The 23,018-nt window shown below is 49.1% G+C and overlaps 10 protein-coding genes across 10 annotated transcripts; 6 read left to right on the top strand and 4 right to left on the bottom strand.

Moving 5' to 3' along the window:
• Window positions 1–1,132: 1,132 nt before the first annotated feature.
• Window positions 1,133–2,524, bottom strand: LTR84_011227 (uncharacterized protein; the record flags this gene model as incomplete). The annotated part of the gene is made up of 1 exon (XM_064854760.1): window positions 1,133–2,524. One exon carries the CDS (start codon window positions 2,522–2,524, stop codon window positions 1,133–1,135), a length of 1,392 nt encoding a protein of 463 aa, XP_064709486.1.
• Window positions 2,525–3,128: 604 nt separating this feature from the next.
• Window positions 3,129–4,892, bottom strand: LTR84_011226 (uncharacterized protein; the record flags this gene model as incomplete). The annotated part of the gene is made up of 1 exon (XM_064854759.1): window positions 3,129–4,892. One exon carries the CDS (start codon window positions 4,890–4,892, stop codon window positions 3,129–3,131), a length of 1,764 nt encoding a protein of 587 aa, XP_064709485.1.
• A 1,965-nt stretch (window positions 4,893–6,857) lies between these two features.
• LTR84_011225 (uncharacterized protein) lies at window positions 6,858–8,000 on the top strand (the record flags this gene model as incomplete). The annotated part of the gene is made up of 2 exons (XM_064854758.1): window positions 6,858–6,862; window positions 6,905–8,000. The coding sequence occupies 2 exons, from the start codon at window positions 6,858–6,860 to the stop codon at window positions 7,998–8,000; spliced, it is 1,101 nt and encodes a 366-aa protein (XP_064709484.1).
• A 601-nt stretch (window positions 8,001–8,601) lies between these two features.
• LTR84_011224 (uncharacterized protein) lies at window positions 8,602–9,494 on the top strand (the record flags this gene model as incomplete). The annotated part of the gene is made up of 2 exons (XM_064854757.1): window positions 8,602–8,606; window positions 8,780–9,494. The coding sequence occupies 2 exons, from the start codon at window positions 8,602–8,604 to the stop codon at window positions 9,492–9,494; spliced, it is 720 nt and encodes a 239-aa protein (XP_064709483.1).
• A 1,402-nt stretch (window positions 9,495–10,896) lies between these two features.
• LTR84_011223 (uncharacterized protein) lies at window positions 10,897–11,685 on the top strand (the record flags this gene model as incomplete). The annotated part of the gene is made up of 1 exon (XM_064854756.1): window positions 10,897–11,685. The coding sequence occupies one exon, from the start codon at window positions 10,897–10,899 to the stop codon at window positions 11,683–11,685; it is 789 nt and encodes a 262-aa protein (XP_064709482.1).
• A 1,971-nt stretch (window positions 11,686–13,656) lies between these two features.
• Window positions 13,657–14,479, bottom strand: LTR84_011222 (uncharacterized protein; the record flags this gene model as incomplete). Its single annotated transcript, XM_064854755.1, has 3 exons — window positions 13,657–14,282; window positions 14,338–14,418; window positions 14,473–14,479. The coding sequence occupies 3 exons, from the start codon at window positions 14,477–14,479 to the stop codon at window positions 13,657–13,659; spliced, it is 714 nt and encodes a 237-aa protein (XP_064709481.1).
• Window positions 14,480–16,559: 2,080 nt separating this feature from the next.
• On the top strand, window positions 16,560–17,383 carry LTR84_011221 (uncharacterized protein; the record flags this gene model as incomplete). Its single annotated transcript, XM_064854754.1, has 2 exons — window positions 16,560–17,008; window positions 17,080–17,383. 2 exons carry the CDS (start codon window positions 16,560–16,562, stop codon window positions 17,381–17,383), a joined length of 753 nt encoding a protein of 250 aa, XP_064709480.1.
• Window positions 17,384–17,832: 449 nt separating this feature from the next.
• Window positions 17,833–18,967, top strand: LTR84_011220 (uncharacterized protein; the record flags this gene model as incomplete). The annotated part of the gene is made up of 2 exons (XM_064854753.1): window positions 17,833–17,895; window positions 17,963–18,967. The coding sequence occupies 2 exons, from the start codon at window positions 17,833–17,835 to the stop codon at window positions 18,965–18,967; spliced, it is 1,068 nt and encodes a 355-aa protein (XP_064709479.1).
• A 504-nt stretch (window positions 18,968–19,471) lies between these two features.
• LTR84_011219 (uncharacterized protein) lies at window positions 19,472–20,016 on the bottom strand (the record flags this gene model as incomplete). Its single annotated transcript, XM_064854752.1, has 2 exons — window positions 19,472–19,794; window positions 19,848–20,016. The coding sequence occupies 2 exons, from the start codon at window positions 20,014–20,016 to the stop codon at window positions 19,472–19,474; spliced, it is 492 nt and encodes a 163-aa protein (XP_064709478.1).
• A 1,385-nt stretch (window positions 20,017–21,401) lies between these two features.
• LTR84_011218 (uncharacterized protein) lies at window positions 21,402–22,658 on the top strand (the record flags this gene model as incomplete). The annotated part of the gene is made up of 1 exon (XM_064854751.1): window positions 21,402–22,658. One exon carries the CDS (start codon window positions 21,402–21,404, stop codon window positions 22,656–22,658), a length of 1,257 nt encoding a protein of 418 aa, XP_064709477.1.
• Between the last annotated feature and the right edge of the window lie 360 nt (window positions 22,659–23,018).

Raw genomic sequence — 23,018 nt, 5'->3', positions numbered from 1 at the left:
CAGTCGTCCATTTAGATGCCGACTCCGCTGCAGATGGCCGTGTGACTCTGATGTCTAATAGTCCTTTACTATAGCCCAATGCCCTCCGAACCTGGCCCATCAGCCATTCCAGTCGATAGCCTGAGTAGGCGCCATCTATCAACGGATAAGAAAGAAACGCATGCAATTTTGAGACCCAAACTTCTAATAGTGACCCAGAAGGAAGTGTTGAATTACTTCTCTCAGAAGGCTGTCATTCGTGTAGACTGTAGAATGGAGCCTCGGGCCCTGGCAGCGGGTACGGGCCGTTTCCGGTCAGGATACAGTCATGTTGTACAACATGTGCGCTGGAATATCGTCTTTGAGATGACAGGTCACCACTGAATCTGGTTGTGCAACACAAATGTAGAAGCATTCCACATATGAGACTGGCCTCTGAACAGGTTCAATGATTCGACGGGAATGTTGAGTCGACAAGAATTGAATCTTGAATCACAGTGCTTTTCAATCAGGAGGGCGACACCAGCATCAAAATAGTTTGCTGTTCCCGGCCCACGCAAGGCTCGGTGCGTCCAAACGCGTGTACATGTGACAATCGCTTCGTGCGGCGGATAGAGATTTTGTCAATTAGCATTGACATGCTTGAGTGGGGCCTCCAATGCTAGCAATTGACACTGTCCTACAATTTAAGGCTAGATTTGGCTTCATTTCTGGTTCATGCGACAATCTGGCGTACCGTTCCTGGCGCTCGAGCGAGAAGGACCTCGATGTCTCATATGTCACCTGTCCCGAAGCCCAGTTTCAAGCTCCATCATAGTGTTATGTCGCATTGCTCGACTGTGCTCATACCAGTCAAAGTCGAAACTGTGGACTTTCCAACTTCCTGATCGTTACACATGTACCTATGAGGGGGCCATACGGGCTCCTTGACTTTCCCCTCTGCTGAGGAGTATCAACATAGAGCAGTAAGGTGGGCACCAAGAGCTCGATATTGATACCTAAGGTTGTGGTAGTGTTTCTATTGACACTTACAATCAAGACGCCAGGTTTGTCACAGTCATGGACTTGAACGGCAATCGTTGGCCAGATGAGATGTCACTCGTCTCCCGGCGGTGACTACTCAGGTTGTGAACTGGCAGCGGCTGTTTTGAGATCAACCAAATGACACGCGCTCGTCACTAAATGACGCACGCAAAGGAAGCATCGAAATGTTTCCGGGAGAGAAGAGGATCTCGGAGAGCGCCTCCTCGACGATATCAGAGATCTTGTCTGCCAGAGATTGGTCCCGATTATCAGGAGTAGATATGCAGTCTTCGGCGGATTGTCCGCTTCGTCGGCCATAAACATGCAGAGCAAAAGTATACCGTTTCTTGAGTAAGAACCAATGCGCAAGAGCCAATGTCCGCGAAGATCTGTCTAGTTTTGCCTCGGTTGAAGTTGGCCGTTCGGTGAATTTGTTAGTGTAGACTCCTGTCATCACTTCGATTCTCAACATCGAATTGTTCGTCTCAGCCTCGACTGAAGAATCAGGATCATGGCACTCCTGCAAACGCATAAGGTTCAACTCCAGTTCTGCTAGTCTCGCCAACACGGAGTCACTTCCATACTGTCCTTGCCACTCTTTCATGACTCTTGTGATCAGCTCTTGGCCATCTCGTCCTCGTCCAGTCCGGGCATAGAACTGAGAACGTCCCATTTGTTGAACAAGAGTTTGGTATGCATTTTGACCAAACGTTTTGGAAAGCGCATCAATTATGCATTTGAAAACGAGTTCAGTAACATGAGATCTTGGGGCAGCATCGAATTCGGATCGCAATAGGATCGTGAGCGGATGCTGAACACCTAGAACGACCTCGGCCATGTCAGCAATGTGGACCTTGACTTTTGCGTGCAAGGCGTCCGCCCCAGGCATGTTGATGCCAGATGCAAGTTCCACAAGCGAAAATAGGATCTCTGGATGGGAGTCTCGAAAGAGCCCCGGTACAGCATCCAAAGTACTCTTCAAAACTTTAAAGGCTGCATCAACCCTTTGCGAGCTGATCAAGTCTGAAACAATGTAGAAAGCTTCTCTAAAAATCTCAATGCGATTGTTCTGGTCGTAAACGGTTGGGTCTCGCTTTATGAGGATAGACCACGGATAGGTGTATTGTCCAAACATCCAGTTGCATGATTGGGTAAGGACCAGTTCGATTTTCAACTGGTCGCCCCTCGGTGTGATATCTTGAGGAACTGGAAGCCGCCACCGAAGCATGACAGCCTTGGTTTCTTGTTTGCGTCGAGCCTTAGAACTGGCATTGCGTCCATCGACCAAAGAGCTAGTGTCTTTCACAAGACAATTAGATCGGGAGGGCTCTTCATCTTCTACCACGTCATCCAGCGCGCCAATCGGAGTAGTGTGCCGATTCGCAGAGGCTCCTGCAGTGCGATGCCTGATAACATTTGCTAGTCGTTTCCGCTTGTGAGTCGCGTTGGCAACGTGGCGCTTCACTCGGATTTGATTATTTCGAGAATTGTCCAAGGCATCGATAAAAACAAGATTGGGCATCCTCAAGTTGAGGCAACGGCCCGAGCACCCCAGAGTTGTAAGCGTAGTTGCCTTGCGGAGTTTCGCGATTTTCCAGAACCAGTTACTTGCTCAACCAGCCAAAACAGGTCCAACACATGTGGAACAATTGGAGAAATATGGTCGGCCCGAATTTTGTCCTTCATCCTGCCATCGCATGCAGTATTTGCGACTGTATCATAATCTGTGACAGGATCATCAGCCGGAATGGCAATCCATTTATCGTCAGATGCTCGATCTATGGGTGAACATAAGTGAGGAGGGGAACAAGTTGAATTGGTAGTAAATTGCAGTCTGCCTATCAAATACCAAGCCATCCACAGCTTGCCAGTGACGGTAGCAACTGCCTACCTCGGTAAGTAGCAGTAGTTAGGGTGATCTTGGCGCCCTAATGATGCACCGTCTCAGGTGCCAAAAGGCTTGACAAAGCCATACGAAGGGTGTATTGTATTTGACCAACATCCCAATATTCTAGGTGCATGCCTAACTTGGTGCCTAAGTCAGGCACAGACCTGTTGACTACCTCCCTAAGGTAGTGCCTGTATAATCCCTTGCTTAGTCAACAATGACGGTTTTCTATCCCCGACTACTGAGCACTACTTTTAGCCTTATTGACGAGGGTTTTGAGACTCTCCACAGCATCATCTTTCGCCATGAGAATCTCTGCCATCTTGAACCCCTTTCCATCGGAAAAATCCTCATCCCGCATCAGATTCATTAGTTGTCCCCAGTTTCCCACCCTTCTCGTGGTGACTGGGTACGATTCATCATCCTCAGGTGCACCGAAGTAGCTGGCGGATTGAAGATACCGCCATGGTTGGATATCATTGTAGTGTGCGCTCATGCCATGGATCAGACGTTCAATTGTATAACCATCGTTATTCAAGAGAAACACGGTGACATTCAATCGATTGCGAACAATGTCCGAGATCGCCTGGGAGGTCATTTGAAAAGAGCCATCGCCTTCAAAGAGTATCACCCGTCCAGGGAGACATTTGCCCGAGGCACCAAGCTCGCGTTGCGCAAGTGCAACACCTTGGGCTGCGGGCAACATGAAACCAATGCTGAGCCAGATGCTGCTGTTCAGCAGTTGCGTTTTCTCGGGCAGGATGAATTCCCGGGAGCCTATCGAAGCTGTCCCTGTTTCGGCTAAGATGATGTCGTGTGGTCGGAAGAAGCTTGAGATACGGCGATAAAATGTGCCTTGGTCAACAACACCATCTGCTGTCGGCTCTGGGAGCGCAGTGAGCTCTTGCAGTGGGTGATGCAGTTGCTGTGGGTACACTTCGTTATGCGGGAGCTTGTCCTGGGGCATTCGCTGCAGAATAGCTTGAAACACGGCCTTTATGTCAACGTCACGAAACGTTGTGGTGTCACAAATATTGATCGAATCCTTGTTGAAGGTAATGGTTCTTTGAGCCTCGGGAATGGTACTGAAACTCAAGGTGTTCACGTTACTGTTAAGAGGTGCTATCCGAAGGATAAGGTCGCACTTCTCGGCCCATGTTATGGGTATATTCGTTCCTATTACTCCTTCATACAGCCCATAAAAGTTTGGATATGCCTCGTTAACGATGCCCTTGCCAAAAGGCGTTGTGGCGGTAGGAATGCCCGTGATACGTACAAGCTCATTCACTTCTGAGACAATACCGTACCGCGAAGCAAACCCATCCACGATTATAAATGGTTGTTTGGAGGTATGTATCCTTTCAATAATAGCGTCAATATCAGCATCATGAAGCTCTTGACTTGATGTTACAGTGAGGTCGATTGGTGACTCAAGAACAGAACATGGTACCAGAGCCGACACCATATCAGTCGGTAGCTCGATGTATACCGGTCGGCTCTCAAGTATACATTGTCGTAATATCGCATCCACTTGCTGGGGTGCCGACTTGGGATCTCTCAGATTCGTCTGCGCGACGGTAACGCTCTTGTATAATCGTGAATACACTCTCAAATCTCCATCACCGAGTGAGTGGTGTAAACAAGTGCCAGCATCTTGCATGGCAGTGGAAGGTGTACCGACAATATGAACCACAGGAGACCTCTCAGCATAAGCTCCCGCGATTCCATTGATTGCCGACAACTCCCCAACCCCGAACGTAGTGATGAGAGCTGAGATCCCCTTAATCCTCGCGTAGCCATCAGCTGCGTATGCAGCGTTTAGCTCGTTGGCACTTCCTACCCATGTAAGACCAGCAGGTTCAACATAGTCAAGAATCGTAAGATTGAAATCGCCAGGTACACCGTGAATCGACCCTACACCGAGCTGATGTAGACGAACGAAGAGGAATTTCGCCAACTCGATATGATCACTCATATTGACGCTCCTGCTCAATGTCTTCATGTTGAGGGAGGGCTATCAGATAGTCCTCTGAATTTAAGGCAGATATCGTGTTGTTTACCTCTGCTGGTCGATAGTCTGAGACTTGAGGAAAGGGCATACAACCGACTTATTAAGAAAGATTGCCCCTTACCCCGAAAACGTCAGATCTACTCACCCATAACATGGTTCCAGCGAATGGATTCCTTCCTCACAGGGTTCGGCATCGCTCTGAAAAAGGGGACCGAGTAAACACTGGTGAATATAAAAATGTATCACTGGCCGTTGAAGTGTCCGCAATTCGTCATGGATCGACGGGGGATGTTTTCTGACGGAGGCACCATCAGGCTGACCTGAGGAAACTCCTTGCGAAGAATCTGACCATCAAGAACACCATATCAGAGTCTTGAGAACTCGCGTGCCGTATCTCAAGCATCGGATCACCGTTATGGCTATGCATGTCGTATGCAGGTTTCTGACATTAAACCCTTCCAAGCCTACCAAGCCATTTTCTGACTTGTGCGGGCCCTTGAATGATACACGCGCATCTCAGATCTTATCGTAGCATGAAATACTGTATTGGCTCCTTGGCTCGAGATAGTGCAAATTTGCGAGCAAGCAGATCTGGACCAGTTGATGAGGTCGAAAATGGTTGGTGTATGCAAAAAACTCACCACCATTGAATATGGCACCGACCCAGCATCCATCTGCCTACGATTCAGAGGTTACGCATGACGTCAAATAGTCTGTTCAGCCTTTCATGGCTCCACGCTAACCATCTCTGGACTTTTCAAGTCGAAAGGAGACAAGTCGAAGTGGAGTGATTTCTTAAAAACGCAATTAATAACGAGCGACGCTAGTTGGAAAGTATCACTGAACCAGGTCTCAGTTATATAAGGTTGAGAGTAGCGCGGGGGGAAAGTGTGAAGTTTCTACAAGCCGGGCAACATCGTCGGGAGTCGTAGCGGATGACGAAAATACCCTCCAGGTAGTCAAGAATAAGGATCATTACTCTCCTTCACTACCCTTCAGGTCAATTTAAGGAACCAAGTCCCGACTATCAATTTGTGATGTGCGACCCTGAACCACAATCGTGCAACTCATGTCCAAGCAGCGGCCAAGGACAGGTCATCGACATTGAGGACTGCTTGCTTCAACTTGGGGCCTTGAGAATTGAGAATGAGAGATTGCAGCAGCAACTGTCGGAGGCAGGCGTGAAGAAATGTCCCCTCCCTGGCACTGGTGCATCACAACTGCGCTCTGCAAGCTGGCTCAATGACAAGAAGAACCCAGGGGTCTCTGCGGCATACGCCGAGCGATACCTCAATTACGGGCTGACATCCGAGGAACTGCAATCCAACAAACCAATCATTGGTATTGCCCAGTCAGGCTCCGACTTGACGCCATGTAATCGTCACCACCTGGTTCTTGCCCAAAGAGTTCGGGCAGGAATTCTGGCGGCAGGGGGCGTGCCTCTTGAATTCCCAACTCACCCTATCCAGGAGACTACGAGAAGACCGACTGCAGCACTGGATAGAAATCTGGCCTACCTAGGTCTCGTGGAGTTGTTGCACGGGTATCCTCTGGACGGAGTCGTGCTACTTACTGGGTGCGACAAAACGACGCCGGCCTTCCTGATGGCGGCTGCCACAATTGTAAGTCTCTGTCAGAAGGTGGAATAGTCCACTGATTCTGTGTTGAAGAATATTCCAACAATCTGTATGAATGTAGGGCCGATGTTGAATGGCCATCTTGAGGGCTCGACAGCACGAATTGGATCAGGGACGATATTTTGGAAGGCTAGAGAACAGCACGCAGCAGGTGAAATTGACAATGAGACTCTTGTGAAATTGGTAGCTGCAGGGTTCGTGTCGGATCTTCTCTCTTCTGTGACATATCTTTGACTTGGACAATAGGACACCATCTGTCGGACACTGTAACACCATGGGAACGGCGTCGACGATGAATGCTATGGCTGAAGCGCTAGGCATGGCGTTGCCTGGATCCGCTGCCATTCCCGCCGCATACCGCGAAAGGGCACAATGTGCATATGAAACAGGAAAGACTATTGTCGATATGGTGCATGCAGACCGCAAACCCAGTGATATTATGACCCGAGAGGCATTCGAAAACGCCATTGTAGTGAATAGCGCCATCGGGGGAAGTACAAATGCTCCGATACATCTGATTGCCATCGCTCAACATATTGGAGTTGAACTCGATCTCGACGATTTCGATCGCATTGGATATGAAATCCCACTCATATTGAATGTCCAGCCGGCCGGTGAGATGCTGTGTGAGGAGTACTACCAAGCTGGGGGACTGCCAGCGGTAATGGCTGAGCTCCTAGATGAAGGTAGGCTCCATGCCGAGATATTAACCTGTACTGGTAAGACGGTGAAAGATATCGCACTTGGAAAACATTCGTGGGACAGAAGGACAATCAAAAAGTACTCCGATCCAATCAAGGCACGTGCTGGATTTGCGCACTTGAAAGGCAATCTGTTTGATTCTGCAATCATGAAGACTTCTGTGATTTCACTGGAGTTCCAGGAGGCATATCTGTCCGATGTTAGTGATCCCAATGCATTTGAAGGTCGAGTTATCGTCTTTGATGGGCCGGAAGATTACGAGAAACGCATCGAGAATGGTGAGACTCTTATTGACGAAAGAACAATTCTCGTAATGCGAGGGGTTGGTCCGCTAGGATACCCTGGCGCTGCAGAAGTTGTCAACATGCGAGCCCCCAGTCACCTACTGAAGCGAGGCATCCATTCCCTTCCATGTATTGGAGATGGGAGGCAATCTGGTACCTCAGGGTCACCATCTATACTCAACGCAAGTCCTGAAGCGGCCGCTGGAGGTAATCTAGCAGTGATACGTGACGGGGATCGGCTTCGGATCGACTTGATGAAACGCCGTGTCGATCTCTTGCTATCTGAAGGTGAAATAACGACGCGGAGGCAGCAACTTACCTTATCTGGTGGGTTTTATTCTCCCGAGAGCCAGACGCCCTGGCAGGAGATCTTCAGACGGGAAGCAGGGCAGCTAAATGAAGGCATGGTTCTCCGTCGTGCTGTCAAATATCAGAGAGTCGCACAGCGCTGGGCAGTCCCACGCCACAATCATTAGGATGAGTTCCATCCAAATAGTTAGCTCTAGAGTACGTACACGGTACGCGACATGCAAAGATGTGGCTTTGATGAATCTGGTGTGGCTCTCCCTTCGTTTACTTAGTATTCAAGAATGAAAGAGATGCTGAGGTCCGTTGCGGTTAATAGGCATGAGGAATTTGGAGGTACCTGGCCCCCTGGGTCGGCCGAATGGGTCGCTCCCACCTACGAGTAAGGCTTATGCCTGAGAGATCAGGCCAAGGGCCGAGGGGGCCCTTGGCCCTATGCTCTAGGTACGTGCTATACCTATTTCACCAATGCGCCTCGCCTCACCTCGCCTCGGCTTCTCATCTTCTCCAGGCAAGTTTAACGATGCAAATTCCCATCCCCGCACTTGCCTTTCGACTTCTTCGAGACTCTTGAAGGTGATTCCGTATTAGTGTCTAATAGCTACACCGGATATCAATGACAGTCAAGCTCTCCTCTGTTATCAATCATTTCCTCGCTTAGCAGTTTAACTGATCTCGTACGTCCAACTACCAGGAACCACTGCAACGGAGAGACAATCTCAGAGTGAAGGCAGATTCTTCACATAGGCACGTGCGGAAGGGCAAACAATCATGATGTTTGACCAACCCGTCCCAGTATGGATGGGTGAAGACTTGGGCCCAGATAGCTGGATGGGCGTTTCAGATCGAAAAAAGAGGAAGCAAATTCAGGACAGACTAGCTCAAAGATCGCGCCGTAGGTGTTTTGCTATGCTCGCAACGACTGCTTCTTGTATAGGTGACTAATAAGTGTCTCTGTCAAAGGCAAGCGACTCGCTCTTTTGAAGAATGCTGGCAACGATCCACGACAGCATCCTACTAATGTAGCACAAGTCAATGCTCACAGCCTTCACCTTCAGACTCGTCCTTCGCAGAAAGAGAGCATACCATTCAATTCTGAAGCCACAGCAGCAGCATCGGAAGTCGACGCGACAACATCGGTCAGAATACTCCCTCAACTTGCCACACCCACGACATCAACGAATACCTGTGAAGTGTCCTCGCTGACCACTGTACCCATGCCGATGTACCCTCAAAGTTCTCCTGCATCTCAATCACCAGCATCCAGTGTATCAGTGTCAACATCAGCAGAAGACTGCATGATGTCTCATTCAAACAATACCGTTTTCACTGCCCTATTCAAAAACGGCCGTGTCTTGGGCATTCCCTGCGGCACCCAGATGCTATGGAAACTGAGTATGCGTGGTCCCGACGTGCCTGCTACCCTCCAACCAACGATGCTACAGCGAACGGTAATGCACACTTCTTGGATTGACCGTTTCCCTTTTCCGCGTATGCGCGACAATTTCATCAAATTGAATGGGATCATTGACGAGGAGGATTTTCTGGCTTGCCTTTTCGACACGCAAAGCTTCACTATTGTGCCCGGTACCATGAGTTGGGATCCTGATGGCTGGATCATTGGCAAGGATTTCAGAGAGAAATGGGGCTTTCTGTTCTACTGAGTTTTTTTATCGCTTTGCACTTCTTTCTGACACGACACGATGACACATGCAACCTTGTATTCGTGTTCTCCCTCAACCTGTGCGCCGGACACAAACCAGCAATCTTTCGTCGAACATTACTTGGAACATAAAGAGGTCCACGATGCTGCACTGTCTGTGTCCGAATCCGGATCTCATATTTGTCTTGTTGGTCATAATGTCGACCTCTCGGCATAGCGCTGTCCTGTTTTGTGCAATCACAATCGCAATCACTGTGAGCTTGTTGGTGGGCTTTTGCCTTTGAAGATATTTGTTAGCGACCGGAGCGGATTTCGAGAACCACCAGATCCAAACTCCCGCCACGTGTCGAGTTGCGAAAAGGGTACTCGAGCAGTGCAACTGGATGTCAAGAAAAAAACCATGCCCACTATCATCTTGCAAACTACTATCAACAATATCCCTCAAGTTTAAAAGCCAAAAATCCCTTCGGCTTCGTCGCCTTCGGTTACACTATAGCCACGATTACTGCATAGGACTACTTCGTACCTACTTTGATAGGTATGGAACGTATGAGCAGCAGCACACCGCTCCGAGTCCCGTGTCATCTGTTCAGGCGCTCATGCAATTCATTTGAGCCTCTATCTCCACCAAACTTACCTTTCTGACCTCTACCCACACTTCTGGTGAGCGGGTACTTCTCCAAATTCTAATGTCTCCACCTTCTCTGACGCCCGACCGCTCCCCACGACCTTTCACTTGTTACCTGGGCGCGCTAATCAAGCCGTACCGGCGTCAGAATGTTGCATTAGTCTTCACCCGCAAGGCACAGTCCATGAATCAATCACCCCTCCACTTTGAGACTCGGGGCAATTGCCTCAACTAAAACCCTATGACATGCAGATACTGACAAGCCACTGTCTGTTTCTTTCCACCGCTGGGAGTAATCATGATGAACCCACAATCACGAGTCGATTTCCAGTGCCCGAGGCTGTTTTAGCGCCTCGAATGCTCGATGGTTTGGCAGCTATCACACGAAAGGCCAGAATGCAACGTCTGACCTCCCTTGGCCTTGCCAGCTGATCTGACAGAGATCAGGATCTCATGCGTCGGGACATCGGCACCTACAATATCATTGGGAAATGATTCCTCGTCTTTGCCATCCCGCTGTGTAGAAAAGCAACAACGCCAGTACAAGTCTGTTCCAGCACTACGAAGGCGAAAAGGACCTGGACATGTCTTCGATCTCTTTGTACTAACCAGGCCATTTTTCGAGCGCATTCAACAAGGTTTTGCCTACCGTTGGTCGTGATTTTGATTCAAATTTCAGCGATAAGCGACAAACCAAGTTCTGCAACACATCATTCAGCACCTCCCTTTGTAAATCATGAACCCTCCATCAATCATCTCAGATCCTCCCACTACCATGTTCATTGACATCTTCGGCACTGTAGTCAATTGGAGGTTTACTGTTACCCAGACACTTGAGAAACGAGCCTTAGAAGTCCTCGAGTCACCTGTTGCCAAGCTATCTCCAACCTTACGGGTAACAGCATCGACTACAGATTGGGCCGCCTTCGCACAAAAGTGGCGGGAGGCTTACTATCACTTCTGTGTGACCTACGATCCTGCTAAACTCAATGGCGATCAGAGTAGCTACAAGACCATTGACCAGCATCATCGTGAGAGCCTTGCCGAGAATCTGGAAACTTTTAGCTTGACTGGGTTTTGGTCAGATAAGGATCTGGATGAGCTGGCCCTCATATGGCATTATCTAGCACCATGGCCAGACTCCACGCGTGGCCTCGAACTCCTGAAGCAAAAATTTGTCACCTCGACCCTGAGCAATGGCAATGTCAGTCTGTTGCAAGATTCGGCTACGACGGGCAACCTGAAATTCACTCATGTTCTCTCTAGTGAGATGTTTGGAGCATATAAGCCGAACTCACTGGTGTATAATGGCGCGGCACAACGCCTAGGAGTGCCGCCGAATCAGTGTGCTCTTGTCGCGGCTCATCTAGGTGATTTGGAGGGTGCCCGTCACTGTGGATTTCGAACGATCTATATTGATCGGCAAAACGAGGAAGGCTGGAACCCAGAGAACAAAGAGAAGGCGAAAGAATGGGTGGATCTGTGGGTGGACGGGTGCCAACAGAACTGCAAGGATGGATTTGTCGAACTTGCGAGGCTCTTTGGCATCATGGATGCCACCTGAATACTCAGGAGGGGAATGTTGGGTACACAATATATCTATGTTTCGAGGTCTACCAAGTGTCTGCATTTGAAAGCTTGAATTCGTCACGATTTCCCCAACTCCTTCGATGCCAAAAGTGCACCGACCCAATCTACCACAGCCCTTTCATACTCGACTGTCTTGGACAGCTGAGTAAGTGCGGCAAAAGCGTGCGGCAGACCCGGGTAGAACTTTAGTTGCACAGGGACGCCTGCCTGCTTGAGGGCCTCGACATATGCGAGACCTTGGTCCCGCAGAGGGTCCAAGCCTGAGGTTGAATTAGCTGGTTAGTGTTCGTTGTGAAAGCCCTCAGGGTTCATTTGAGGCCTTACCAGCAACCTGAACTAGCGCAGGCGGTAACCCTTCGAATGACTTGGCGAGTAGTGGACTGTGTAATGCATTTTCTGACACTTCGCCAATGTACTGATCTAGATATATTGCATGAGTGTCAGATGAAACTAGCCATTGGGTGTTCACACATACCACAGAACCACTTGAGCCGTTTTGCATTGAGTATTGGAGCATCGCGATTCTCCTCCAAACTTGTGTATTGATATTTATCTTCTGGGAAGAGATCGGGGTGGCATGTGGCTGGAATATTCAGAACTTGTCCGACGATGCCTCTCATACCTTTGTCCCTTGCATGAAGAGCGAGAGCGGCAGCCTTCGTTGAGATTTAGTATGAGGCTGGGCTACCGCATTCGAATGTGAAAAGGAGTTCGTACCAGATTTCCGCCAGCAGATGAGCCGCCCAGAACGATTCTTTCTGGATCTATGCGCAGTTGTTCGGCGTTTTGTTGAGCCTAGGAGGTTGGGGAAGATGCAACATCAGTGGTTTGAAGCGAATGCAGGAGTAATTTACTGATAGAGATCAAATACCCAAGTCAACACATCCCACGAATCGTTGAAGGCATATGGAAATGGAAACTCAGGTGCCCTGCCGTATCCCATTAATGACCAGTATACGCAACCCCTGCCTTCCCACATACATTCGGTAATCCACCGAGAGGACTCGGCAGCAATTCCTGACACAGTTCGAGCGCGTCATAACCTCCTCGATGTTGTGCGATCCAAATACCCATCCACCACCATGAGTTACAAACATGAGTGGCAGGATCTCATCCTGTGTGTTCTTCGGTGAGTAGATCTGTACCTCAACCTTTGCGCCATCAGAAACAGTGACCATCTCTAGACGTGCGTCAATCTCTGTTATGTCTGGTACGTAGTCCGCATATGATGGAGCTGGCATTCGGTAGAGCGCTTTTGCTTTATTGAGTGGAAGATCCCATGGCTTGTCGAAGAATTGCTCGACAATGGGCATCAACGGTGGGAACTCTGGGTCAAAGAAGAGTTTGCTTTGTGTGCTCATGGTAGAGATGAGAATTGAAACAGATTACCCGTGAGCTCAAGTTGGTTGTGTCTGCGTGTGTTCTTCCCCATAGAGAGGGAGATCAGAATATGGAGAACATGAGAGGAGTGAAAGAGCCATTGTTCTTGTCTTTATACCAAGCACTGAGATACCATATAAGCCCAACTAGAGAGTCAGTCGACTGACCACTTAACGGATGAGTAAACGCTCTTGACACGGTCAGATTTGTGTAAATTTATCAGTCTTAGTGCGCTCTTGACAAGAAGTGGCGTACCGACAAGAGAGCCGCGACTCAAAGAGCTACAGGTGGAGGAGCATCTAACAATCTAGCCTAGAGTCTCTATCCTCGAAGTCGGCTTTAGAATTTCCATACAGCAAGACGGATCCCTTGCATTGCATTATAGGCTGCCCCTCATTCAGCGAGTTATGCACATGAACTCTCTCTCGTCGGATCATTCACCTTCTTCGCACGTTCGCCGGCATCGCCAAAATATACAGTAGCTTACCGCCGCTGGCCCTGTGCCGCATATGGTCGTAAGCCCTCTCAATTTTCTTTCGTGGATCGATCACGAAGGGACCATTTTTCAAGCCCCCACTGTCTCGACGTGACGAGAACCGGTTTCATGCGCGCCCGTCGATTGATTCATCATAGGATTCTCGGTCTCAACCTGCTCGACTTGAAGTTCCTTGACCTTGTCAAGATCCCTATCCTCAGTGATAGCCTTTCCATCCTTGGTGATGTGTACCACAACTTCGTCCCCGAAAAGAGCAGCCAGTTCTTCCATAGGTAAATCCTTCGTCTCTTGAATGAAGAAGTAAACAATGACGAAGCAGACCAGGCAGAGCCCCATGTAAAGCAGATACATGTGCCACCCACTATCGGCACACTTTAGCACAGTGACATTGGATATGGCTTGGAAGGAGGGAACAAACATGTTTTTGAAGGCAAGAGCACTTGGTGCTGTATACGTGAGCGAAGCGACGAAATAGGAACAAAGGCCAAGGCTGATTCCTTTTGCACGGTACGCAGTTGGCCAGATCTCGGCAATCCAGATAATGGTCGGAGCGTCAACACATTGATAGGTGATGATGAACATCAGGAGGAAGAGCAAGCAAGCCGCAAGGCCGCCACGGTCATCGGTGCCAAGATATCTGTTCTGAAGAAGAGATTCTCCTAGCAGAAGTGCTGCCATGAGAGGATAGCCGATGACTGGGAATAGTTAATTAGAAGTTCAAAGGCCCGCTGTTGGCAGATTGGGATTCACCTAGCATAATTCTTCTCCCAACTCTATCAACAATGAAGATGGCCAGAGCGACCCCTAGCGTACCAATCGTGGTCCAGACACCTGACAAAGAAGTTAGATCTTGACTTTACGCAATACAGGGGGTAAGTATCTTACCGTACATGACGAGAGGCACCGCGCCACCCAGACCTAGACCAGAGAAGATCAGTGGCAGATAGGCACTGATGCCGATAACCTAGATTTGTTTCATTAAACTCAACCCATTCATGGTGCTCAAGAATACGTACTCCCGTTGAAACCGAAGCCCACCTGTCACGCAAAATGTCAGTGGAGAGCAAGATGGACATATTCTAGGAACACATCTTACGTCGCAAAGATGGCAAGCAAGGCTCTCTTTCTGAGCGATGGCTTTTTGAATATTTGTATAAATCCGCCGCCGTGTTCTTTATCATGCTCAACCTGTAGCACGATCTGAGTAAACTCGGCATGTGCTGCGCGATCCTCGGGGTCGTTGGGATCACGGTGAAGTCGGTGAAGGACTGTCCAGGCCTGCTCTTTATGGCCACTCCAAACCAGATATCGTGGAGTTTCTAGTCATAATTAGAACACAATGGCCGCGAGTCAAATAGATAGTCCCACCTGGAATGGTCGGCAAGGCAATCAGCATTAAAAGAGGTGTAACGCATGCGAGTGCAAGAGGAACACGCCATTGCACTGTCTGGTTCGCATAGAAAGTTCCAACAGCAATCCAGGCACAGCTAAAATTGGTCAGTCGTTGTCAATGTCTCCGATCTGATGTACTTACACAGAGAACCCTGTACCAAAACTCAAAACCGTAATACCTGTTACTAATCCTCTCGACCTAGGAGCGGCAATTTCTGACAGATATAGAGGTACCAGGGCAAGCAGCATGCCTAACCCAAAGCCTTGCGTGATACGCACAACAATAAGCATGGCAATGTGAACAGATCCTGCAGCGAGAGCACCGCCGATCAAAGAGCATAGCGCTGCTGTTGCAAGAGCTATCCTTCGGCCATAGCGATCGGCGATGGGAGATTGTGCGAGACTACCAAACGCTGCTCCAGCAGTGAATAGGGCATTCACGGCCCCGATGATGTTCGCAGCATACTATTTGAACCCATCAATTTGACACCTTGCATAAAGTCATCAACAAGGAGTAAACTTACCGTGCTAGTTGGGTCAAGTTTGAAGTAGCTATAAAAGCCTGGTTGTCCTACAGCAGTCACAAAAACTGAGAACCCGAATCCATAAGTGAAACCACCCAGTCCCAGGACTGTGAGAATGTAAAGATTGTACCAGCTAAGTCCAGCCATGCTGCTATTCCGGACTTGTTCTTGCACAAGAGGTGAGCTCGATCGTGACTTTTCGCTAAAAACGAAAGTGATCGATCTCAACCATTATATCCATGTTAGAAGAATAGTAGATACTTTGCCTCGGTACGATGGGACGACGATCCAAAGTGTCTAGGCCTTTGAATCTCGAGTCTTGGGATCAAGCGTTCGCCTAGAGGCCAACCCAATGGCTTTCTGATGCTGCGGCTTTCTGACTGCCCTAGGCCCTTTCTGGAGACTTTTTCTGACCACTAACCTGTTTTGGCTAGTTTCTAGATATTGGACCCACAAATTGTCTGCTCATAGTGCGTCCTGTAAGCCTCAGGACTTCCAACTTCGATATTCCGTTTCTGTGCACATACCTTGGAACTGGGCAAGCTTGCTGAATTGTACAGCCGTCGGAACTGGCATTGGCCAGACCTGGTCGGTCGTGTTTGTGATTGCTGTGGATTTCACAGATCTTGAAGTAGTGGTTATTGCGGACTCTTGTCTTGTCAGACACGATGTGAAGACTAAAAGATGCCCAGGTCTCCTGTCAGAAATGCGACAGCTTCAAATCTCGCTCACATTCCTTCTCGGGCTGGTGGAGATCGTTGGGGAATGCGTCTCAGCCAAGAGCAGACGGAGCACTCATTGGGCGTGCATAACGTCCGACTTCAGCATGCGCACTTGGGATTCACTTGTTGACTAACACAACGCAATTCCCATGACCAACGTGTGAATTGTCTTACCAATATGGAGCTTTTAATTACCAAAGGCTGACAAACTCCTTCTGATCAGTGTGTGTTAAAACAGGCTGCAGTGACCCAACTGATCACGATGTATCGGCATCTTACCGAGTAATAAAACAGAACTACCTCGGACCACCTCAACTTCGTCACAATTTCTGCCATGTCAACGATCGTCCTCATAACTGGAGCCAATCGCGGGCTGGGGAAAGGTCTCCTTGAGAGATACCTCAAACTTCCCAATCACATCGTCATTGCAGCCAATCGAAATCCGGACCATGTGACCTCCAAGGAGCTCTTCAACATAGTTGCCGCTGAAGGCAGCAAACTGGTTGTGGTCAAAATAGATGGTCGCATCTGGCAGGATGCTTTCACCGCCGTAGACACTCTTAAAGACCACGGTATCCAACACCTCGATATAGTCATTGCCAATGCTGGTGTCGCCTATTGCTGGCCCACAGTTGCAGAGCTGAAGGAAGGCGACCTTGCTGCCCATGTCGAGACCAATACATATGGGGTGGCTTCATTGTATCAAGCAGTACGCCCACTACTGCAGAAGTCGATTAGAGAGCCGATATTCGCGCCTCTAGGAACCACTGCCAGCAGTTTGACGTAAGTGTTGGCTATGCACTCGTCTGTGTCCATATTATGTTTGCCAGAACATGCTGACAAGGTGCATCCAGTGTTCGACTCCCATTTCCTAATGCTGCATATGGGCCGTCCAAGGCAGCGGCAGCTTGGTTGACAATCCAGATCAATGACGAGGATCAGTGGCTGCACGCGTTTGCACTATCTCCTGGTTGGGTACACACTGACATGGGGGACACTGGAGCGGCGGCATTCAATGTCGATGAAGCGACAGTGAAAGCACTGATGATTGATGTGGATACATCATGCAATGGTATGATGGAGGTGCTATCCAAGACAACCAAGGCTGAGCACGGTGGAAAACTGATATCGTACGATGGCTCTATTACTTCTTGGTAAAGTTGCCTTGGTCTCAAGGACACGAAAGGTGCCAATGCCATGCGATGTATTTTAAACGCGAGTAAAGGGGTAGATCAGAATATTTCTGCCAATTAGATACTTATGAAACAATTTAACCAAAATCAATCAGAATATCGATATGGACGAGCTATGTCGACATGCTGTAATCACTGTTCGACCATCATTTGATGATTGAGGCTGCAGATCGAGGTCGATATGTGGTGCTGGGGGATACGGTCAAAAAAGGGGTGACTACGGAAAAGCACTAGGGTGTAGATGCGGCAACTCACGAGCGCTATGATCCACCGCTCCAAATCTATGACGCGCTAGATGCGGACAAATTAATTCGAATACGGGAGACTGCCCAGGTGGTGTAGAGTGCTCTGTTGAAGATCCAGTGTTGCATCTCCCAACCCAGCCTCTCTCTTCTCCCGAACGCGATTATCAAGATGAATTCTTCAACTCTGTGCACACGATGCTTAAGAACTTTCCGGCATAGTGTTGGAACAGGTGTATGTCAATGCCTAAAAAATGCATTTCTTTTCCTTTCAACTTTAAGCTAACATGGTCCCCCCATAGTCGCGAGCGAATTCCTACCGATCCTTCAGCTCCGCTGTGCAAAGATATGAACAGGCAGCCGATCTTCCGGGGCAGAGAGCGACCACCGGAAGACCTTTAAAGCGAACGAACGCTACATCATCTATTCCCTCCCGGGCAGCAGCAACTGCCACTACTCACGGGATAACAACCAAACCTGAGCCTTCTGCGACGGAACCAATTACACAAAGTTCTTCGCCATATGCCAGCTCGCAGAATAACGTCGGCGATATGCCGTCGGCAGAGGAAGTCTCTCAGATGCAAAAGCAAATACAAAGAGGCATGCAGCCGGACAGCATCGTGACCCGACTGGCAAAGGGACTGCGCAAGACTGCCAAGTCGACGACCGACACCTACGTTATCTATGGAGAGACAGAACGGATTTTCAAAGTGTGCGCCAAACAGGCAGACTACACTATCCCAGAGGATCAACGGACATCGATCCTGACAGGCAAGGGACCGCCGAAAGCCGCGGATGGGGCCGATCTGGGCCAGCCTGTCGGCCCGTCGTGGTGGTACGATACCCTGGGCCTCGAACCCACCTTCGCAACCTGGTCACAAGTGACCTATCTCCACATGTATATCATTACGTTACGCTTCCGAGATCTCGAGACACCAGCTGCAAGTCGCGACTATCAGCGCTATTTGAATGAGCATTTCTCCCACGCGGCCGAGGACAAGATGGTGTTGCTGCACAACATGTCTGCGCGAAGTATCCGGAACAAGTATCTGAAAGACCTGTTTTTGCAGTGGCGTGGCTGTCTGACGGCCTACGACGAGGGTCTCGTCAAGGGTGACGCGGTGCTTGCAGGCGCCATCTGGCGGAATGTCTTCCGGGGAGATGAAAATGTCGATTGGGAAAAGGTCGCACAGGTTGTCTCTTTCTTGAGGAACGCAACCCGGACGTTTGGTAATCAAGACCTCTATGATATTGTTCATCAAGCGGATGGTCCGAAAGGACTGTGGGCCCAGACTCACGCTTCTTGAGGTTGAAAACGTACGGGCCGGATTGTAGGTTATTTGATGATGATGTATCAAAATATGGTTGTGTACTGCCGAAGTTTCGGTCGAGTTGATTACACATGTGTTTTTATAATAACTTCTGATAGTTGTGGACACCCATTCAACAGGAATTCTTGGACTCCGGGTACGAGGCGGTATGGCTGAAGCGTGTCATAGTTGATGCAAAAGAAATGGAAATTGATTGTAATCATTCTAAAACTGCAGTTTGTGTATGAAATGCCACAAGTGTAGCCAAACGACCACTTTCTCACTTCAGTTGCAATACATTCTCGGATCCATGCAGGCGTGTGTTGGTCTTTCTGGACCAGGATATGGCATAACAATGTCTCCTGCTGCCCACGCATCCATAAAACAGAAACAAGATTGAATATGGTCTCTCATGTGAGAACTGCCGAAACAGGGGTGGTACTGTAAACTTTAGGGTAGTGAATGGAGATCTTGCACATACGGCGTTTGTGCTTTGGACAATCATCCGTCATTCTGATCGTGGATTTTGCGACAGAGACAAATACCTAGTTGAGCTGAGTTGAAGGTGTAGCCCTTGGGGCAGCCAAAGTTTCCGCAAAGCACTAGCTCCGCTTCATTTCCTCTATCAGGGTCGGCGGTTGTGGTGGCTTCCTTGATCGTTGTTGGAAGACCAACATCGTCTGGAACCTTGTCAAGATCCCGAGCTTGAAGAAATTCGGTGTGAGTTGTAGCTGGAGCACGTGGATCGATTTGCAACCCATCACGATCCTCGAGGGCAGGCAATGGAATTCTGACGATCACAGTTTCGATTGTCAGCCTACCACCTGGCAATGAGTCAGTAAATCGAGTACCAGTAAGGAGAGAAACGTGTCAGTACCAGGCGTGAAGCGTGGTTTCGCATTGGAAGCGGCTTGGTGAGCACAGTCCTGATCCCATGCATCTCGACGTCGAATGTCATCGGCAATCTCATAATTTGACGATGGATATGCGGCGGCACGCAGGAACAGGCAAGCACAACCCATCAACAGAAAGCGGATTTTTGACATTTTGACAGCAGCCATTTCAACAAGATAGAAGGACTGGAACTCTGGGTCGAAGAGGAGCGTTGATGGGAGTCTTTGAATGTGTCAAAATTGCCACCATCATAGCCCAAGTCTCATGATTTGGAAGAAGAAGCTATCTTTCCGAGCACAGGACTCGGTACAGAGTCAACAGACTTGTGCCACCCAAAAGGGACAAGAGGCGGTCAGAAACGGGCCAATTATTGATTCAACTCACCCCAAGCAGGCACAAAAATCAATACATTGACAGATTCAAAGTACTAGTTTTCTGTGTTGGTGGGATGATGGGAAAAGAAGGTGCAATGAAGGAGTTCCAGAAATCCGGTTGGAAGTTGGGGAGACCATGGCCGTGGGAAGGACCGATCCTACCTTCTGCAAATCTCGGGTAACGCTGCAAGAACCAACTTTTGGGGATGACGGGCTCAAAATCGTGAACCAGTGGCACTGATAGTATCATGATGGGATGATCGTTGGTTTGAGCCGTAAGCCTGTGACAGACGTGGCCGTATTCTCCTGCTGCCAGAATGTCGTGGTCTCATAGATGAGGGTGCACCCACACTGGTCTCGCCCACTAGACCAGCCGAGGATGGAAAACATGATAGATCAACAAGATCAACAGCTTGTAGCCGCGATCTCGGTAGGCACCCGCCGTCACCGTGTCTCGACGTAGGTTAAACGGAACTTTTCAGATGTTTGTACCGTGGCCTAATAACACGCTGGATCCTGAGAAATCACAACAACAAGTTTGGGAGTCTCGTCAGGGGAACTCAGGGCGTCCACAAGGCTAGAATATACCAAACCTGCTTTGCGACTCAATGTTTATTCCTGGTCTACAGGCCGAATGACCCTGGAATTCTGTTGTTGGAGAGCAGCTTTCTGGAACAAACCATCAAAACAACAAGTACAATAGATATCTGGAACACAGATTCTGGTGCAGATATTCCAGGTTTTCCTCACTCGTCGGATTCGATGCGTGAAATATGAAGCCATAGGACCTGACGCAAGGAATCAAACTTGCAAGGCTCGCTGGCAGTCTACCAAAACTACGGTGGAGGATGCGGCCAATTTGTGTCAAGGCGAGCGCCAAGACCAGCGGCCCAAAGTTGACATGTGGCCGCTACTATCGCCCTGCAACGTTTGGCCGATAAAAGTGATCCCATCCAGGACGATCGTACCCATGAGACCAGATCTCTATCCCTGCCTCGCAATCTTCATACAGCCAACAACGTATACAAGAGGTATCTTGACCAACATCCTCCCTCACATGACACCTACATGATGCTTCCTCAACCCTAGAATCTCCTCCCAATTCCTATTCAAGCCCTCAAACGGGTCATCGCCGCCCTGCGCAAGGGCTATTCCTATCCAATATGTTACTCTTACGCCTGGTCTCCAATCTTTTGCCCATATTTGCCTTCATAACATGCTCGCTGGCGGCTCAAGATCTTTATAGGATCTTGGGAGTTGATAAATCTGCGTCAGACAGAGAATTGAAGAAGGCATATCGCACCCTATCCAAGAAATACCACCCAGACAAGGCCACGGGGAATAACGAGAAGTTTCTCGAGGTTACAGAAGCCTACGAAGCCCTATCGGATCCTACGAGTCGGAAGATTTACGATCAGTACGGACATGACGGTCTTAACAACCATAAGCGGGGTGGAGGCGCCCAACACCATGATCCCTTTGACATATTTGGAAAGTTCTTTGGCGGCGGCGGTCATTTTGGAGGAGGCGGTGGCAGTGGTGTGAGACGCGGACCTGATCTGGAAGTTCGACTCAATGCGCCACTACGAGATTTCTACAACGGCAGAGACACCGATTTCACCATTGAAAAGCAGTTGATCTGCGAAACTTGTGAGGGTTCTGGTTCGGCGGATGGCCAGGTGGAAACTTGTACCAAATGTGGAGGCCGCGGAGCCGTCATACAAAAGCACATGCTCGCCCCAGGGATCTTTCAACAGGTCCAGATGCAGTGTGATCAATGTGGAGGTCAAGGCAAGTCAATCAAGCACAAATGCAAGGTCTGTGGAGGTAGTAAGGTGGTTCGAGGCCCAATTTCCTTGACGGCGAGCATCGAAAAAGGCATGCCCAAAGGACACAGAATCACTTTCGAAAGCGAAGCAGATGAGCACCCAGACCATGTTGCTGGAAATCTCTATGTCTACATCATGGAGGCGGAACCAGTGTTACACGAGGATGGGGCTCAAAGAACAGATGGCGCATTTTTCCGTCGCAAAGGCGATGACCTTTACTGGAAGGAAGTTCTGTCACTACGAGAGGCTTGGATGGGCGACTGGACCCGCAACCTCACCCACCTAGATGGGCATGTTGTCCAGCTCTCCCGCAAACGAGGAGAAACAGTACAGCCCGGCCTCGTCGAATCCATCAGGGGCGAAGGTATGCCTATCTATCACGAAGGTCACGTTCACGAACACAGCCACGATCACGACGAATTTGGCAAACTCTATGTCGAATACAGTGTCATTTTGCCAGATCAAATGGACAGCGGCATGGAAAAGGAGTTCTGGGCATTATGGGAGAAATGGCGCAAGAAGAAGGGCGTTGATTTACTCAAGGATAGTGGTAGGCCACTTCCTGTTGTACCACCAAAGGATGAATTGTAGACTTCTTCGGAGAGGATATGTTTCAAATAAGATTCCGCGATTAGACTTCTACCTGAGTTTTTTGGTTACCCATGAAAGTTTACCGAATACCATACCGCATGGCGATCAGCCGCCACCATTCCCGGGCAAGTCAGGTGCAGCCTTGTGATTATGTCACCCTTCCATTTGCCCCTTTTTTTCTGGCCCGAAAACTCTCAAGGCAAACCCTGTCTCTCGATTTTCACTTTATCGACCCAGAAACCAGGTACATCCCGTATCTACCACAAAATGTTCGGAATTTTGGGAATGTCTTTCATCGATGATTCAAGAAGATTCTCTCAACGCCAATGGCAGCATTATCATACTTGGGCTCCAGTGTGG

This window comes from Exophiala bonariae, assembly GCF_035927105.1.
Source record: "Exophiala bonariae strain CCFEE 5792 chromosome Unknown scaffold_5, whole genome shotgun sequence".
Taxonomy (NCBI): Eukaryota; Fungi; Ascomycota; class Eurotiomycetes; order Chaetothyriales; family Herpotrichiellaceae; genus Exophiala; species Exophiala bonariae.
The sequence above is the reverse complement of the archived record's forward strand: the minus strand, read 5'-3'. Positions and strand labels throughout refer to the sequence as shown.